The 18795-nt window shown below is 36.3% G+C and overlaps 1 protein-coding gene across 1 annotated transcript in view; it reads right to left on the bottom strand.

Annotated features, from left to right (window-relative positions):
* NBAS (NBAS subunit of NRZ tethering complex) overlaps positions 1-18795 on the bottom strand; it is a 191303-nt gene that overhangs the window by 37472 nt on the left and 135036 nt on the right. Inside the window, exons 46-47 of the mRNA XM_074579377.1 lie at positions 12592-12681; positions 10113-10308 (exon numbers count right to left, since the gene is read on the bottom strand). Coding sequence (XP_074435478.1) covers positions 10113-10308; positions 12592-12681 — 286 coding nt within the window. The remainder of the gene's footprint in view (positions 1-10112; positions 10309-12591; positions 12682-18795) is intronic.

The following is an 18795-nucleotide window of genomic DNA, read 5'->3' on the forward strand; positions in this document are numbered from 1 at the left end:
CAAACATTTAACCAGGGCTAATGACATTGAGCAATTTTTTTACCAAAAAGGAAAGAAATAAACTAGTCAGATAATCCCTTTAGGTCTAGCATAAAGAGAAGTAAACAGAGGCAAGACATCCGGGAAGAATTTTAGGCGCCTCGGACAGACTCTGAACCCTGGAGTACCTAACCAATGGGAAACAGGGGAGGGAAAAATTTGGCTGGGATTAGGAAATAAAAAGGTGTGTTTCAAGAACTGAAAATGTGCCTACTTGCTAGGTCACGCGCTCTTGCAAGAACGTGAATAAAAATGTGCTTCACAGAGGATTCTGCCTGAGCCTATTTCATTTGGACCAGAACTTATTTCTCACACTACTGCTCTTTCTCCTCACTATATTTATAGTATAATTCTCCGAAGTTTTAGAGATTTCAGTGGTGGAGGAAGCCATTACTGCAATCTATGCTGATAATCTACATAGCTCTGTGCACAATTTTATCCCATAATTTTGCACTAAAATTGTAACTTCTGTTTGAGCTAGAATGCTTCCTAAGAGACAGTCTTTTGACTTAAGTAAACAAGTTCAAGGTGTAAACGTGTAAAATCTTGCCAGTAAATTATTCCTGCCTATCAATCATCTTTATTTGATTTTATAAAGATTCCACTTACTTGATCTTGCCACAGTAACATTTGAATTTACAGCTTCTCTACACAGAGTTGTTTCCAGTTCTCATTCCTAATTAACCCCCTCTGACTGCCCACAGAAGAGGGCAATATGGGAGTAAGTTTCACATATACTTTTACTTTTTCTACTCTTCCTTCCATGTCTGTTTTTTTTGTCCACTGTTGGAGACAAAATACTGGGCTGAACCGGACCTTGACCTGAACTAGCATTGACATTTTTTATGTACTCATGCACTAATTAAAATTTACATTATATTGCCATATATACAGTTAAAGGCAATTAAGAACACATTTATATAGCACTAGGCATTATGTACTTTAAATATTCACAATGCTTTAGAATTAAATTCAAAAGATTTCCTAGGAAAAGGAATACTGCCAAATGACTACTATGAGGCACTGACATAATCTGTTCCCTTAATGAGCATTCAGTCTTGGTGCTGCACTTCCTATTTTTGGAAAGCTGATAAAAACTTTTGAGAAAACCCATGGAAAGTTGTGGTTTAGATTATAAAAGTGTTAGTTTACTCACACCACTGTTGGATCAGAGAAGTGCAATTTAATGAGCGCATATGTACAACTAAATTGTAAACCTGGCAAGTTCAAAGATTTCCTGTGCACTAAATTCCATTAAAAAAAAAAAGTATACCAATGCGTGTCATTTGAGAAGTCCGTCTTTCCTTTAGCACAAGTGAGTTTTGCCTTCTCAGAAATACATTCCAAATACATTTCCCTCATGGCAGAGGAACCTGTCAGTTTTAAATGAGACTTTTTCATCTTATTTTCTCCATCTGCCCGCGTTCGTATGTGGATAATCCTACTTCCAATCCATTTTGGATCTTGGTAAATGGAAACGTATTACATGGTAGTAAGTCACAGCTGAGAGATGGTAACTTTTTAAAAACTGTTCTACTGGGCTCACAAATGCCCCCACATAATGATGGAATTTAGTTCTATTTTATGAAATAACACTGTAGGAAAAACATGACCTAGTTTGGAGGCTGGACCAATGCCGCAGATTAAATTTCCTGGCTTGAAAGAAGCAATTCTGAAGTTATGCTTATGGAGTTACCCCAGTTAATAAAATGCAACAGCTTTATTAAGGAATAGCCACTTAAAAAAAGAAAACCAAAAAACCCAAAAAAACCCCACCACATTCAAAGTACTGTTGATTTCCTTTACTAGAGGGAATGTAATGTGAGACAGTGATGCATAGGCTTACCTCACATCTCCCCTCCATTTAAGTTTAATACCAACAAGGAGACAGGAGTTCTTCATGGAGTGTATTCCAAGTCCTGAACTGACAATGAGAACGTGGGCTGCTATGACCCCGACTTTGGAAAAAGAGCCACTGCCTGACAGACTGGAGAGGAGAGAAGCGTCTGCTATCAAAACAACAATCTTAGAGCAACCACCACAAAATTAAAACTGAAGTCAAGAGTTTTGCACGACAAACTCAGAGTTCACAACACGTACGTTGCACCCCAAAGGAGGGAGAACTCTGAGGTCAGGCTTTCTTGCACTTTCCCCCAAAGCTGGGCTTACGACCATGAGTGCTGACCACAAATGAAAGCCTGCTGCACACAGATACTAACGGGATGCGCATAATCTCACAGGTCAAATCCTGCTCAAACCAAAGCCAGTGAACAAGATAAGCAAATTATGGGATTCAAGTTTAAAAACAAATCAACCAGAAGCCTACTGGTGATGAAATAAACAAAGGCTCAGCCACATGTCTTGTAGAAATACCTAGGAACTTTTTTCCTTCTCAAGTGATTTATATATTGTTTAATTCCTTATCTGCTTGACATGCAGCTCACTAAGAAGTGCATATAGATTCAGTAAACACAAATGCGTTGCCAAATGCATAAAAATGCGTAACTCGTGCAGAAAATAAAATCCATTCATTTGTATTCTGCAGGAGACTATGTCCTAATCTGCAAACACATTTCAGCACAGAGAAAGCCTCTGAAGACTGTACATAGATATTGACAGAGAGATAAGGGCAAATAAAGAAAAAAAAATATGCATTTGAAAGATTTATGTATCTACCTAGCTAGAACTGAAAGAGACAGGATTAATAGATGTGTAATTTAAAATGCATATTGACTAGGTGTCAGTTAATAGGTAAAATTTTGGATCTTTGTAAATCATGGCTAAAACTAACATCTGTGCAACATGAGGGACTTAAAAACATGTAAGTCAGTTTACTTGTATGCACCAGCTACTATTCAGTTTCATAATTCATAATCTAGGTAATAATTAGTACAATCTACATTTAGAACAGAACAGAGTGTTGGAAGACGCGCCTAGAAGTGGCAAGATTTTAATTCTTAAGTATTACTTTTAACTTTAGGCTGTTAAATCAACGACAGCCATTTCCCGCCATACCTTATGCAAGTGGGTCTTCAATTTACCTTTTCTGACCATCACTACCATCAAGCAGCAGCGCATGCACAAGCTCCCAGTACCCAGCTGTATGTGTAACTGTTGTCTTGGTAAGTCTGCAATTCTTGCTAATAGAGGAAAAACGATTTTAAAAGCTGTTTTCATGTAAAGGAAAACCTCTCAAAATTAATCTTTCCAAAATGTCATCCTGCAAATAGGCTAAACTGACAAAGCAAAAGATGCATTTTTAGAAAGAACAACCCACAATAAACTGTGATACTCTCTTTTGGGAACAACAGGATGTTGATGTCGACTCAAGTTTTAAATAATATTTCAGTACTACTATTTTCAGTAAAAAATAGAAAAGAAAGACTTCAACTTTTAAAGCAAAATTCCATCCATATTTATGACCTAGACCAGGAGCACATAAAATACCAAGTGGATGGACACCAAAAAATTATTTAAGCTGTAAAAACTGAAAAAAAACAAGTAGCTCAGATGCAGCCATAAAAATAATCAGAAAAAGGTAGGCAGCATCATGGACTGTCACACCAAATGGCAATTGGTGGTTTTCCTTTCGATTTGATGTAGTGAAAGTCCTAGCAGTCAGTCATCACAGCCGAGTCCCTATGTCGTAACGGCAACAATATGGGAAAAACCCTCACTCTCTCAATCAACATGAACTATGAAATTACTATGAAGTATGAACTATTTTAAGAATATCTGAGTGGGGCTCCTCAGATGATACAGAGTTTACAGACCTCTAAATAAAAAGTGTCAGCTAGCAAGACAGTTGACAGAATAAGAAAAGGCTGTTTGGAAAAAAAAGCATGGCATCATAATTATTAATACAAAATACTCATTTAGATATTAACAAAATAATACATAAAGAAAAGAAGTTTTACAATTTACTTATATTTTCAAAAGGCTTTTATCAACATTGCTGACTAGAAACCACTGAAGAACTTGATCTGCTAACAGGAACAAAACCAAAAAACACAAAGCAAAAAAACAGTTTATGATCACATAGTGAAGCTAAAAAGTAGAATTTCTCATGATTTTATGACTGCTTCTTTGCTTATCTAAATAAAATGATGGTTTTGGAGGACTGCAAGCATTGAAGAGATGATACTGCACACAAATGAGCTAGTTTATGTTTGTCAAGGACACCATAGAAAAAAATCTTCAATTGATTTAAAAAAAAAAATCTAGGATAAGTAAATGACCCTATGATGGCAAATAAAATGTAACAAAGGTAAAACCATCACATTTTAAGATATGCTAAATTAGCCTCATCGAGTCAAAACAGGAACCTGAGCCCCACTGAATGAAATTCAAAGACCTCTGGTTAATGTAGCTGAAGTCAAGAGAGCAATCAAGGTGTTGGGATGCATAAACACAGGCTGTTAATTTCCACAAGAACATCACATTCACTTCTCCAATTGCCTCCTTTCAGGAGGTATACTGAGTATCACAGTGGGCTCCGAGACAGAGGGGAGAATACTTAGATGTAGAAAGCACTGTGGATGAGGTACATGATTGGAATTGTTTATTTAGACTGAGTAAACAACAGAATAAGGAAAAAGTGATGAAGTGCATAAAACAGAGGAGGGATTTTGATTTTCTGGATTTTACTATCCTGTAAAACAGACCACCACCACATAAAGAGGTAACAAAAAAAATAAAATCCTTCCACAAAGTTTCAGCATGTTTTGCACTCGATGAATTCAGCACGACACCCAAGGCTGAATCACAGTTCATCCACCAATTTCTTTGCAACATACTAATAAACTCTAAGTACATCACTAATGACTCTTAATTTTTCTGAAACTGAGATAAAAGCAGCATATGCTATGTTTAAACCATTCTCCACTTATACCTTCATTACAAAAGACTTATTACAGAAGGTGAATTATCCTCCATGAATCCACTCCAGAGCGCTCTTATCTTCCTCTGAAGCAACTGCTGCTAGCCACAGAATACCGTAGTACCCAGGGCGTGCATTCAAAACCATCGTGTTCACTCGAGCTATACTGCTTTTCTCTCCACTTTGTCTTATCCATTTTACTTGTGTAGTTAATGGAAAATATTTCATTTGCATCTTAAAGTATTTAATTAATCATACAGGCTACAATTTATGTTCCCAGAAAAAATACATTTCACATGTTCTCATATGGATAAATTGCACCTTCAAGGAACGGAAATTAGTGTTTTAAAATATTAATTAAAACTTAAATTAAATTTCTTAAACTTAATTTTTATGCATTACCACTAGAGAAACAATGTCTCAAGAATTATAAACAACATCATAACAAATCTACTCAAAGTTGATAGGACCATAAATCTTTCTTCTACTTAAGCATTTTTCCACAAATAAAAGATGGCTGAGGATTAAAGAGATACAGCTTCTTCACTTGCATTTTGCCAGATCAGGCTAAATACAGGTCATTGTTACCTGACTTCAGCAAAATGACTTGGGAATTCTTACATCTCACTGTGCTTTCCAAATCCTTACATTTAAATCTCTCTGACACAAGTAGAGGCAATTGGAAAAAGTTAAAAATCATCGTATGTTGACTTATTCCCATTGAGACCTTTCTTTATAAAGTTACATGAAGAAACATCATGTAAGCAGATGTACATTTTTGATATAACTGGGGAAGAAGGACAAAAGAGCAATGGAGGCTTGACAAGCCATACCCAAGTTCTCAGAAAGTCATTATGTTACTTAGGTTGCTGAGACAGAAAACTTGGATAAGGCATACATAAATTGCCTATATGAAGGAAGGGCAAACGTGCACGCGATGTACACAACACAAGTGCAAATTAATCATGCATTTTTTAAAGCTAAACTTTTGGGAATGTCAGGGTTTAACCCCAACCAGCAAGTAGGACCACACAGCCACTCGCTCACTCCCCCCACAAGGGTAGGAGAAGAAGAAGAAAAGGAAGGGAAAGGGGAAAAAAACCCCAAAACCTTGTGGGCTGAGATAAAGACAGTTTAATAGAACAATCACAGAAAAGGAAAATAACAACAATAATGGTAAAAGAATATACAAAATAAGGTGATATAACACAAGTTGCTCTCGCCACCCGATGATCAGTTGCCCAGTCCATCCCAAGCAGTGACTGCAGATTCCTGTCCCCCAGCCAACCCCCATCTATATACCGAGCATGGCGTCTGTGGTATGGAATATTCCTTTGGCCAGCTTGTCCTGTCCATGCTCCCTCTCAGCTTCTATAGGAAGCTGAAAGAGTCCTTGACTAACATCATCTGGCAACAGCTAAAACAATATGCATTACCAGCACCATTCTCACATCAGCAGTTACTAGAAAGAAAAGTAACTCTATCCCAGGTGAAACCAGGAAAAGGAAAAAAAAAAAACCAGATAAAATAAGAAAGGTGCCTCAAGTTAGAATCTTAAATTCGTATTAGATATCCTTTCCAAATTTCAAAAATGCTTAGCGCTCAGCAGCTCTGTATACCACAAGATCATGAAAAAACATAATATAACAATATGAGGGGAAAGGCTAAATGAAATTACCTTCTCTAAATGACAAAGCTATTTGCATTTAAGTAGCATGCAAACAGTAATTACATTTTGCATTTGCATAATAATTACACAATCCCTTCAAGACAAGGTGTGTCTTATATAAGCTTCACAATTATTAACTTCTTATCTTAAACTAACCCTTGGTTTACCTAGAGAAGCTTTGTCAGTGCTGCTCTAACTTCCTGGGGCAAAACCCCAACTCTTATTACTGTAACTTATGCCTTGTAACTGGTCACTGAACTGAACGACAATGTACACAACACATAACTGTTAGTTGGTACCTCGCATATGTTAGACAGTGCTGTGAGTCATTACAGACTACATTTTTATATAATATATGAAAACAAATGGATTTCCCATCTTAGATTGATACAGCTAAAATTTGATATGAATATTCTAAACCATGTTCTTCTCAGCCCCACCCAACATTTTTTTATATATATAAAAAAGGCAGTATTTTGACCCATATTTTTCATGCACCAGTTAACTAGAAAATTACAGAACCTGAAGAGCTCAGATAAAATTCATCAAGGGGATTAAAACAACGCATGCCTCCTCCCTCCAGTAGCATGGGATACTACTGGAATATGAATTAAGGACTCTCACGCCTTTGAAAAATGAGGACCCCTGAATTTTTAATTTTGTTAACTAATCATTAAAGAACTGGAAATTGCTGCGTTTCTGACTGTTTGATAGGTAGCTGCTTCCATAAAGCACATTTTTAATTTTGTAAGAGCTGGCCTGTTTCCCAGCAGCACATTGATTTGTGGGACCACTACTTACAGCACCTAGAGCATAATTAAATATTAAGTCCCTCCTTGATGTATGCAAAGTCTGACTAAGAGGATTAGTAGACACACAGAGGGTGGCTTTCACACATTTTCTGGTAATTGAACACTGCAATATCATTAAACTTATCTTTACTCAATAGAAATCCACATTCATCCTTTACAAAATCTGCTGTCCCTCTTTGTACCAAGGAATGGTAAAGAAGAATCCCTTAAAATCATTTAAGAAAAGTCAAGCAAGTAAGGACAAAACAATCTGGAAGTAAGATAATGAATACATTTTTTGAAATACTTACAATTTAAAGTTCTTTAAAAACAAAAAAAACCCCAAAAACCAAAAGAAACCAAACCAACAAACCAAACCAGCACACCCGTCCCACAACCTAAAAATACCTCTTTTTTTTTTTTTTTTTTAAATGTGATCAAGGGGTTTACTACCTCACTGGATGAGAAAGGATGACCAAATTAATAAAGGTGCAGTGATGTTAGAGAAATTGATACCTACAGACGAGGCACAGACTGACATAGCATCCCAAGCACACCTTTATTACAGTATTGTATGCGCATCTTCATATAATTAGCTCTGAAAGGTTTGAGCTTATCTAGCACAGTACTTGAGCTTTTTACTACATGGCTGCTTGCACTACTTGCTTGCTCACCAGCAAAAGAGTAGAGCACTGAAGTGATCAGCAACTCTGTTTTAGGAACAAATGGAGCGCTGCTTGTACTAAGTACAAACTTCTTCCCTCACAAAAAACAGGCGTTTTCCTTTCCAAAACAAAGAGTATTCTGAAAAACCACCACTTCAGGAAACAGAAATTATTAACATAGTATATGGAGAAACCTAAACAGGCTGGAAGATTGGGCCAAGAAGAACGACAGGAGGTTTAACAGGTGTGCTGCACCTGGGACAGCCTGGCTGAGGGGGCCTTGGGGGTCCAGGTGGGCAGAGAGCTACACCTGAGCCAGCAGCAGATGCAATGCATTCCATTCACTCCCGAGATAAAAGCAAATGGATGCGACTTTCATGTTGTAAAGTTATATACATTTTGATTTATCAGATTATGGAAGAAAATAAAAGTTATCTATTTCTCAAACAAGTGTAATGAGTCTCACAAGGTTTCTGTCAAATACAGGTTCTTTTTCTGCCTTCTACAGAAATGGATGAAAGCTATTATCTATCTGTAACTTTTTTTCTTAAGACATACTCTAGTTGACTCTTTCAGACTTGAAATGCTTTTGGATTGGAAAGTGGTCACAGGCAACACAAATATTGACAAAGGACTGAAGTGAAGACGAAAAATCCATTCACAGACAGACACCTGAAGAGCAGCTGAGGAGTTAAGTGCTGGTATCATTGTGAATGCAAAAGAAAAAGTAATTTCTAAAGAAAGCAAGAGATAAGCATTTTCTTTTTAAGATTTTTACTATGATTATTCCCTTGGATGATCTTCACACAATAAGTCAAAACTGAGATATTGCTTTTGTTTGATACGAATACAAAATATTTTTGTGCATAGATTTTTTTTGAGGAACTATTAGAAACATTCTATTTTAGTTCCATAAGGTCTTGCCATGGCGGGGAGTCATTTAGAAAACGGATGAAAAGTAACTCTGCTTCTGCATAATTCTACATGCAGCAAGTGATACTCACGTGACTTCAAAACAGCACAGGCTTCAAAGACAAGATTACTTTTTCCTCTTAACTCTTTCGTATATTTTTATTGTACTTAGAAATGTACAACCTCTAAAAATATGCATGTTGATATTAAGCACTTCACCAAAATGAGTCATGAAATAAAGCAGTTAAAACATTAATGAATAACCAACAAGAGCCTTTTTGTATATATGGATGTTTTTTAATATTCTACTTGACAAACTCAAGTGTTTTCTCTCCTGAGAGCATTCACTAGATAATCCTTATTAGTCTCAGATAACTTTTGCTTATACTTAAAAAATGTCACCCTTTAATTCAGAAGGAAGGTTAATCTGGTTTAGACTCGAAAACTTGAGCAAGAAGTACTCTGTCTCTCTCAGGTGGAAATAAATAACTAAGAGTAACTTCTTTCACCAATGATTTTACCTTATTTTTTTTCCTGATTTCACACTGAAAAAATCTTAAAATCATCACATGGCTAATTAAAGGTGTGAACTGTTTTTAAGCTACTACTGTCTTTCAGTTGTTAGGTGCTGCCCCCTAAGAGACAACAGCAGACTAACTGTGACTGAATGCATTCCCTATTAATTAAGGGTTTGCATTTGATAGTGTCCTTAATGTGCCACCTACACATTCATGGAATAAGATCCCAGGGGGAAAAAAAAAAAAAAAAAGAGAATAGCCAGTAATTCTCATTCTGACTATAACGTTACACCAAGTAGAAGATAAATAGGGAGAATAGAATTGACAGAAAAAATGGTCAAAAAGGGAAGAAGATACAAAAACTTCAAAGTCAGTGCTTCACATGGAGGAAAGTCATTAGTGCTTAATCAAGTTTGGTATTATGTACTCCTCATCCCAAACAAAAGCTGAGGAATCCATTAACTTTATATCTATGTTTTTTCAAGGAATGTATTAGAAACCTGAGTCAAAAGGAAAGTAGGATGAGTTCCCGTAACAACAGCATGCATCACAACCATATATTGCAAACCAGCATTTCATCATATAATCCTTGTATAAAACCAGTCTTATGCTATCATTTATAGCAATCAACATTAATACCTTTGTTTCCGGCCAGCAAGCTCTGAGAACAGCTTGCGTCCTGAAGTACACGAGTAGCTTGCTATCCTCATCACTGAGATGGAAGGCTTGCTCCAGAATTTGCAATACTCTGATGCGAGGCTTCACTGCTAGGGAGTCATCACCACAGAAAGGTCTCAACCACTCCAGAAGGTCATCTGAAGAAACTACTTTCTCCCTGTAATTAAACAATGCTGTGTTAAACAGTCTTTGGTAATCCTAATCAAAGTACTACATATATTTTCAAAGCTGTTGACAAGTACATTCAATACATAACAAATACGTAACACTGGAAACGGAACAGCTCACCTCTGTGAGGATGCAGAGAAACGAGCCCTCGTAAATCAGGTACCTAAAGCTAAGTGGGGTAAGAACTTTTTTTGAACTTCAAATAACCATGTAATACCACAGAAATCCATCTATACAGTTATATATTCTCTCACGTAGTAGCTTGACTGCCAATCGTATCGTAATGGTGCTGGATTTCAGCACCTGAAAATCCAGGCCTTTCACGATGCCTGGTCCTGACTGATGCCTGTACTTCTACGCCATCTGACTTAAAATGCAAGCAGTCGAGCCGCTTTTCCATAAAGTACGACGTTTTTATATCTAACACTTATTCATATTGCCCCATATTCTCTTTCTTTCCTTACAAGTCCCTCCTTTACACTACACACACACAAATTAGTTTCTCCTCATTGTAGCTCGAGCCATTTCTTATCTTTTTTCTGCACCACCTCTACCCAGCGTGATTATTGTATCTTCTAATATGATAATGATTGCGGAATGCCCTTAAACCCAAGAAAGAAAAAAAAGAGATGTTAAGGGAAAAAAAAGAAAAAAAAGAAAATTTAAGTTTTTGAATTTTCCTCACTTGGCTAATTAGAAAAACTCTAAATTAAATCATTCTATTTAAAAAGTGTATTATACTGAATACATTCTAACTGTGTGAAAGCACTTACAGTACACAGATTACCATGAGCTCACCAACCAGTCATCAGTTCCGGACAGAATAATTTGTCATGTGCCTAAACTAACATGTAACAAATCAGTAAATGTTATTCTGCTATCTTTGAGTAGTATTTTAAACTAATTTTCTTTTCTTAAAAAAAATTTAAAAATCCAGAAAGTGGTTCCAGGTGGAGTGTGATTTATAACTAATGTTCCCTTATTTGTCATAACAAGACAGATGGGAAAGCAATATCAGACAGAAAACACCAATTTAACCTGTCTTGCAGCTCTGAAATAATAAACATTGACAGCTTAGGTTTTCATATTACAAGGATTTCAATTTTACTTAGGCTTTATATTGTCTGAATGATGCTGTTAGCTCAGAACTTCAGCTAAATTAGACATGCCTCTGCTGAACAGGCGGCATTCAAACTGTAAATTAAAAGTTTGGGAATTAAGAGGATGATCTGGAGTATTTCAAGAGTTTTGTAGAGCTCACATCTGACGTTTATATATTTTTTTCCTAAGGGAAATATTTATATTTTATAAATTAAATAGCTCAGGTTTAGAGAGATAAATAAGAACAAGTATTTAAATGGATGTAAACGATCTCCCGTAATCACAATGACTTTGACTCCAACTTACTGTTTCAGCAGTTAAATATTGATGAAGTATACAAATAAGAGTCCAGAAAGTGTATCTCAGAATAAAACAGTATTGACTCTCCCATTCTACCTTATATCGCAAATGAGATTTGCTGTAGATTTTGACATCAGTCTATTTCAATATCCAATATTTAACTAATTTAATATCAGTGGAGAAGCCTCCACACAATAGTGTAATTGTTTGTGTTGGCTACCAGAGAGTATGGGTTGTTTTATTTTTATCATACACAAGTTCTTAGTTTGCACACCTAGAAAAAAAAACTGACTTTTTTTTCCTTCTTCGTCTTTACTAGAAATGCAATGGAAAATGTCAGCGAGACATCCAGACCGCTATGTGACCTAAAATAAGGACAACCCAGAAAGAGGACAAAAAAGTGTGGTGAAGCATTATACAGCACTTGTGAAATTGTTTCTGCACTATATCCTACAAGCGTTGACAAACTCAGATATCTAAATTCAGATATCTGAAAGTGAGTCGTCATTATTTGTAATTTACCTACTAAACTGAAAAAAATGCAGTGAAGTTCTCCTGGTAGTTGTACAATCTGCGTTAGTCATAGCATAAAAAACATTTTCTTGAGTCACCATAATACACAGTTATCTAAATTTTAGATTCAGTGACTTGCTTTCTTCCAAGTGATCAAGTAAAGGCTTCTGTCAGCGCTCAGATTTTGAACCAGATAAATGACAGCCTGCTCCAAAATAAAGTCTTAGGAAATTAAGTGCAAACCCATTATATATACCCATGAAGAAAAATCACCCATATTTAGAATCGTACCTTCAGTGCTTTCATGAGAAGTATCTTTCAAAGTCTTAACCAAAGAATCCATACAGTACGTTCTTACCCTTTCTCAACACTTGCATGCACTGCAGAAACGATGCCTTCTAGGATTCCAAGTGGATCTTTCACTGTTGTAGATGAGCCACCATTTCCACTGTCAAGGGAAGACATAAAATTACCATAAAACTGGTCCTTAATATTGTATCTAATTCTATCCACCTCTAGGACTTACACGACTTGTTCAATAATTATAGCAATTTTCCACTTTCACTGCTTAACTAGTACTTTTATTTTTATGTTAAACTAATATGAGGAGCAACAAGAAAAAAGTGGGAAAGAGACATACTAAAATACTTAAAGTGAAAGTTGAAAGAAGAACAGTTAAAATTTAGCACTTCTAACACAGATTAGCTCAGCAAAATATCCACATGTAATCTCATTGTCTTAAAGAGCTCATCAATATTGACTAAACAGATTAAAGGTTACATACAAATGTCACCATCTTTTCTTTTGAAATATCTTGCAGTATCACTACTGGTTTAAACCAACTTGACTGTAACTTGACTCAAAAGAATCCTATCTGCTGATTCAGCATTTCCCCCCGCAACCTCTCTGAGACTCATCTTCAGTTGGATTAATCAGGTTGATGTTTACCAGAACTAACAAAACTAAAAAGGAACACGTGGTCAAGAACAGCACGTGGGAAAGGGCAGGATTAAGCCAACCATCAAATGGCATCGGCTATACATGGGTAGGAAGAGAAAGAGAAAAAGCTAAATCACACTGCCCACCAGATGTTGCAGTTACAGTGGTGTTCTGCAGGTCGAAGGGCAGTAAATATTGGGAAAAAAACCCACTTTGGTAGGAATAAAAGCTTCAACTCCTAATGCAATGAAAGTGACGTTTTCTGCTAAGATTTTCAGCAAAACAAACTTGAGATGTGACTTGGTGCTGAAAGAGGGAGGGATTTTACACTGTGGCTCCTCATGGAAACCACAGCAGCGTCAATGATGCCCGGACTGAACTAGAAAAGCAACGTTTTACCTATCTTAGAGTTTGTCAGTGCTGCCCTGAACAAAGAGAAAGAAGGGCAAATAGTTCCAAAGTTAGCTTACTAAACCTAGAGATAAAGTGTATTTGCTCTACAGCTCATCAGCATATCAAAGCTCTTCTGCTACTAAAAATGGCAGCCTCTTCCAGTATGTTCTCTTAATAAAAGTGAACACGTCCAGACTACTGACTGTTCTAAAGCCAAAACATGCCATATAGCTGATTGTAATGTGTAAAAATAACTACAATATTTCTCAAATTTGTCAAGAATAATTTTGTCATTTATTACTTCAGTAAGATAAATCTATTGCCTAAAAAATGATTACACTATACAGCAGAGACCTGAATTTTTATAGCCTTTAATGCCTTCCTGCATTCAGAGCTTTCACCTTTTCTATTTTTATCTTAATAGGTGACCAGCACTTCAGTGAACAACACTAGATTTAAAATTGACATGTGACTCCATTCAGAACAGACACAAGATAATTTGTTGCATGACAAAACCTTGGTTTATCGTTGGCATTTTATATTGCTATACTGCACTCAAAAGTTCAAAGTAGGAGGAGAAAGCTCATAACAGTAGCCTTTTCCTCTAAAAAAAAAAAAAAAGTTATATACGACTGTGTGAGAAATGTGATTGTTAATACCAATACCACCACATGGCATCTAAACAAATTTTAGAAAAGTGAAGTTTAAATCTAGGTATTTTTCTAACCATCTTCAGAACAACTTGTAACAATCAAATTATAATTTTTTGTAATTTATGGTACAGAAATATCCGGGATTTCAGATTCACAAAAACAGAGAATGTCAGTTCAAAAGATAAAATCTATTTTCAAAAAACAAACAAACAAACCAAAATTGACATCAATGATTTCAGTCGGGGGGGGCGGGGGGGGGGGGGGGGGGGGGGGAGGGGGGAAGGGAGAGGAAAAAAAAAAGAAAAATTATATTTTTCCCAAAAAACGAGAAACAGTAGAACTGGAAGCTCCAGTAAAAAAAAAAAATAAAAAAAGGAAATTAAAACCCCTCCTAATTCAGTTTACACCAATAGTACAGCAGTGTGCAAACGGTAAAAAGACCGGCAGTATTAAAGTAATCTTTTTATGCAAGCAGGTACACGCACTAGGACATGCTTTCAAGCTTCTTTTAAAATAAAAAAAAGCCAAGAAAACTTAAGACACATTCCCATAGTGAAGACAGATATAAGCCACTTCATTAATGTTCTGCTTACAGGCCAAATTTAAATTTTTCTGTAATATTTGCTTTTTGTGGTGTTTTAATTAAGTTTGTAATAAAAAGACAGCACCAAAAGGCATTAACATGGCATATCTAAAGAAAACTAGAAGAATACTCATAAAGCTTACATACTAAGAAGAGAATGATGACTGTCTGAAATAGAAAAGAATAGAACACGGACTACAGAAATGGAGATCTTACTAGACGTACTTACCCCAAATTATCTTTAGTGTACGTAAACAACTTTCATATCAAAGGAGAATGACCAGCAAACCTTGTATTTTGGGTACCCTCAATTTTGGACATTGGTTCTGAACAGTCTTAGCCCTTGCTCTTCAAAAGCCCTTCATCTTTCTAATTAGAAATGAAAGTCTTCAGCTCCTACCATAACCAGGCTCTGAGCACCTCAAAAAACTTGGGTCAAAAGAAACATATCCCAAAAAGTTAATGGGCATTTCCGAAAATGGAAAACCACCGTTTCAGACAATAAATCTGTGAAGTCAGTTCTCAAGTCCAGTGGACGCATGAACAAAAGCTTCGAGTTTGTCGTACGCAGACAGGTACTATCCTATTAAGCAGGAGGAAAGGACAATCTAAACAGTAAGTTACAGCTATTTGGAATAAGAAAGTATTTTAAAGAGAAAACTAGAAAGATTGGAAGCTAGCATTTTTTAAGCTTAATATTGCCTTTACTGCCTAATGATCAAACTAAAAAGAGATTACAGCTCATGAGACAAATAATCATGTCAAGTTTCCACAGATTGTTGGCTTGTTCTTTTCTTAATAATTAATGATTAAAAATAAGCAGCTACTAACAGAAACAAACATAATTAATGAAGGATTAGTCTTCCACACAGATTATATGCTATTTTATGCATGTTTTAAACAACAGAACAGGATTCAGTGTTCACCTCAAAACTCATAAGTATGAGCCTGGTGTAATTACACTGATAAAGGCTTATTTTGATTTCAGTTCAGGTTCAGAAAAAGTGATGCATATTTAATCAAGTTCCTCAAACCCAATAAAGTACAAAGAATGTTTGAAAGGAGAATAAATTAACTTCCTCTAAATCTTTTAACCTAATTATGGTACTCATTAAAAATACTTGATATCGTCTTATTTCTCCAGCCTTATTTTCTTCTTTCTGTTTGTGCTTCCTTTAAATATCAGGAAAATAAGAAAATAATACAATGTGGGTGTGCTCATTCAAAGCTGGGGAAAAAAGTCACAATGCCAAATCATCATTTCCATCAGAAATACGATGAAATAATCATATCCGAGTTACAGAATTGCTCTTTAGAATCCGTGCTCAAGTGAAACAAGATAATAAAAAAATCTGGGATTTTTTCCTTCCAAGTTAGCTACTCAGTCTAATAAAGCTGGTTTTACCTTCCTTCACAGAACACTGGCCATTAAAGAAGAACTCAAAATTTCACCAGACCTTTCCTGTGCGTTGCCTGGTGAATACTTCCAAAATTTAATGAAATGCTACATCCACCTGGACACTTACAACTGCTGCTTTGAAGGATAATTGTCAAAGAAGGAATTTTCCAACATGACCTCCTTCAAAACTGTCATATAAAATAACAACACTGTATAACATAACAAAGCTCCAATAAATAAACCTGAGGAGTTTTCCCTTGAAATGTTACATTTATTGAATAGGAGTTTGTTGTTCCAGGTACAGAGGCAAGACTACTTGTTTAATTTGAGTTTTTGCCCATTAACCCTGAAATGCAAGTATTGCACTAAATGTGGTTAATATCTTTTAATACGTGTTACGGTCTAGCTTGAAAGCGAACATCTGAGCGTAGGATAGAGATGCATCCATTTTTATTCACAGCAACAACATTAATACCAACAGGCTTAAGAGATGCCAAACAACCAACCTTTATTTTAACTGCTTCCTATATTTAGAGCGATGCTACTTTAGAATATTAACCTCCTACTGAATTTCATAATAGGGAGGATATTATTTCAAGTATTTTCTATTTTATTTTATACTAGATTTTCACTTCATGCTCTTTATCACTGTAGTAGACAAACTTTGCATAGGTCTCTACCTGTTCAATTATCACGAATTATATGAAACAATTTTCCACTTCCCCCCAAAGAAAGCGGTGGTGGTGGGATTTCTACTGATCACATTAGGCCACATCACACACCAAAAGTGTGAATATCTGAGCTTGTCTGAAGCCTCCAACTAATTCTCCCATCTTTGCCACTACAGTTTTCTCTACCGGAGAGACAGGCATTCATTCCCTTCTTTACTGGAAAGTGCTGCATAGGAGTTACTGGTCATGGTCTCCACCTCAGAACTTTAAATCAACTTCCGGACATTCCAGCCTTGCAACGCATATAAAGAACAAAATAATTCAGTTCACAGAAAATTGTTGATAAGAAGCAGAGTAGAAAGGAGAATTTTGATAGGTTTCTCATACTCTGCATATTAACGAGACTCATTACAGTTGAAATAACTGGACTTTGTGAGCTTTATATCCAGATGCATCACACTGCTATATTCCAGTCAGAACCAGAAGAACAGTGATTATCTAAACCCAAATTATTCTTCATCAACTGGACAAACCCAGACAAGAAAGTTACTATTATGTTGCTGTGCAAGAGCTCTACCACCATTGAGCATGCATGAACACTCTTAAACTGAGTGACAAGAGAAATCAATTTTCTGCCAAGGAAGACTGCAGACACTTTGACAGGTGCCTTCTTTTCATCTGTGGCACTTCAATCTGCTGTAACGTACACATACATGCTGAAGAAAAGGTAGAGCCATAGATTATTTTCCATGCTAGACTTGTTTCTCTATTTCTGGTATGTGCATTCAGATCACCCTGCCCAAATAATTTGCTCACATAAAATGCAGAGGCACAAGATCAATTCTCAAAGTTTTATCTACCTAAATGGGTCTTAGAAGTAATAAACAGCGTCTAGCAGCCATCTAACAGCAGAATACTCTTTTGTACTTATTGCATGTATCTCTTTGGAACAGAAATACTTCAGAAGAGTTTTGCATGAATAGTTAAAATTAGAAGTATCTGTTCATTTATCATGGATGATATAAAACTACCACCCCCCCCCAAGAAAAAAAAAAAAAAAAAAGAGGGGGGGCGGGTTGTGGGGGGTGTGTGTACAGCTACAGTGATATTCCATTTAGGATACTCGGGACATCAAAGACCCAGCCAGGAAGAGGCAACAGGTAGCACTCAGCAATACTAAATCTAAGAGAGCTTCTTTGAATGGAAAAAAAAAAAAAATAATCCCTGATGAATTAATTTCACCTGACTGCAGAAAAAGAAAAAAGCTGGAGTGAATAATTTTATGCTGCTCTGAAGGAGAAAGAGACATCACAGAGGAGAAAGAGGCATCACGGACAGAAGGTTTCTTAAGAGCCCATTAATATTCTGTCAACAATGATGTCAAAAGAAAGTCTTGGATTCTTTTCATCCTGGGAACAAAAATACTGACAGGGATGTAGATGTAAAATCCCAGAACTTCATTCTCTGCTTGCTGTCTTGAGAATTCCACATCTCAGCTTTAGTCCCACAGCAACAGAGACTGAGTGTGCTGCCTGGTTATGTTGTTCCGACAGAGAACATCAAGACAGACACATGGATTCCACTGCACTAAGGGATGGGTCAGAACACCACTAATTCTTGGTAGGAAAGGGGACAGGATGCTTTTATCTGGCTACAAAAATTCATGGACTTCCACGTATCCTAAACCTTGTTAAAGAACAACAGCACCTTCACAGGTGCATTCAATGCCAACAAATCATTTTCAATGTACACTTGATCCACAGATTGTCATTTGAGCCCCCAAACCACATCCCCTATCAATTCACCATCTTAATAAATATCCTCATTTTCACTGTGGCAGGAAAAGGTCGAACCTCAAAGGACACGTTCAACTAAAAGATCATTGTATTGAACTTACAGCTACTTTAATCTGCCTGGTAACAAG

This window comes from Larus michahellis, chromosome 3, assembly GCF_964199755.1.
Source record: "Larus michahellis chromosome 3, bLarMic1.1, whole genome shotgun sequence".
Taxonomy (NCBI): domain Eukaryota; kingdom Metazoa; phylum Chordata; class Aves; order Charadriiformes; family Laridae; genus Larus; species Larus michahellis.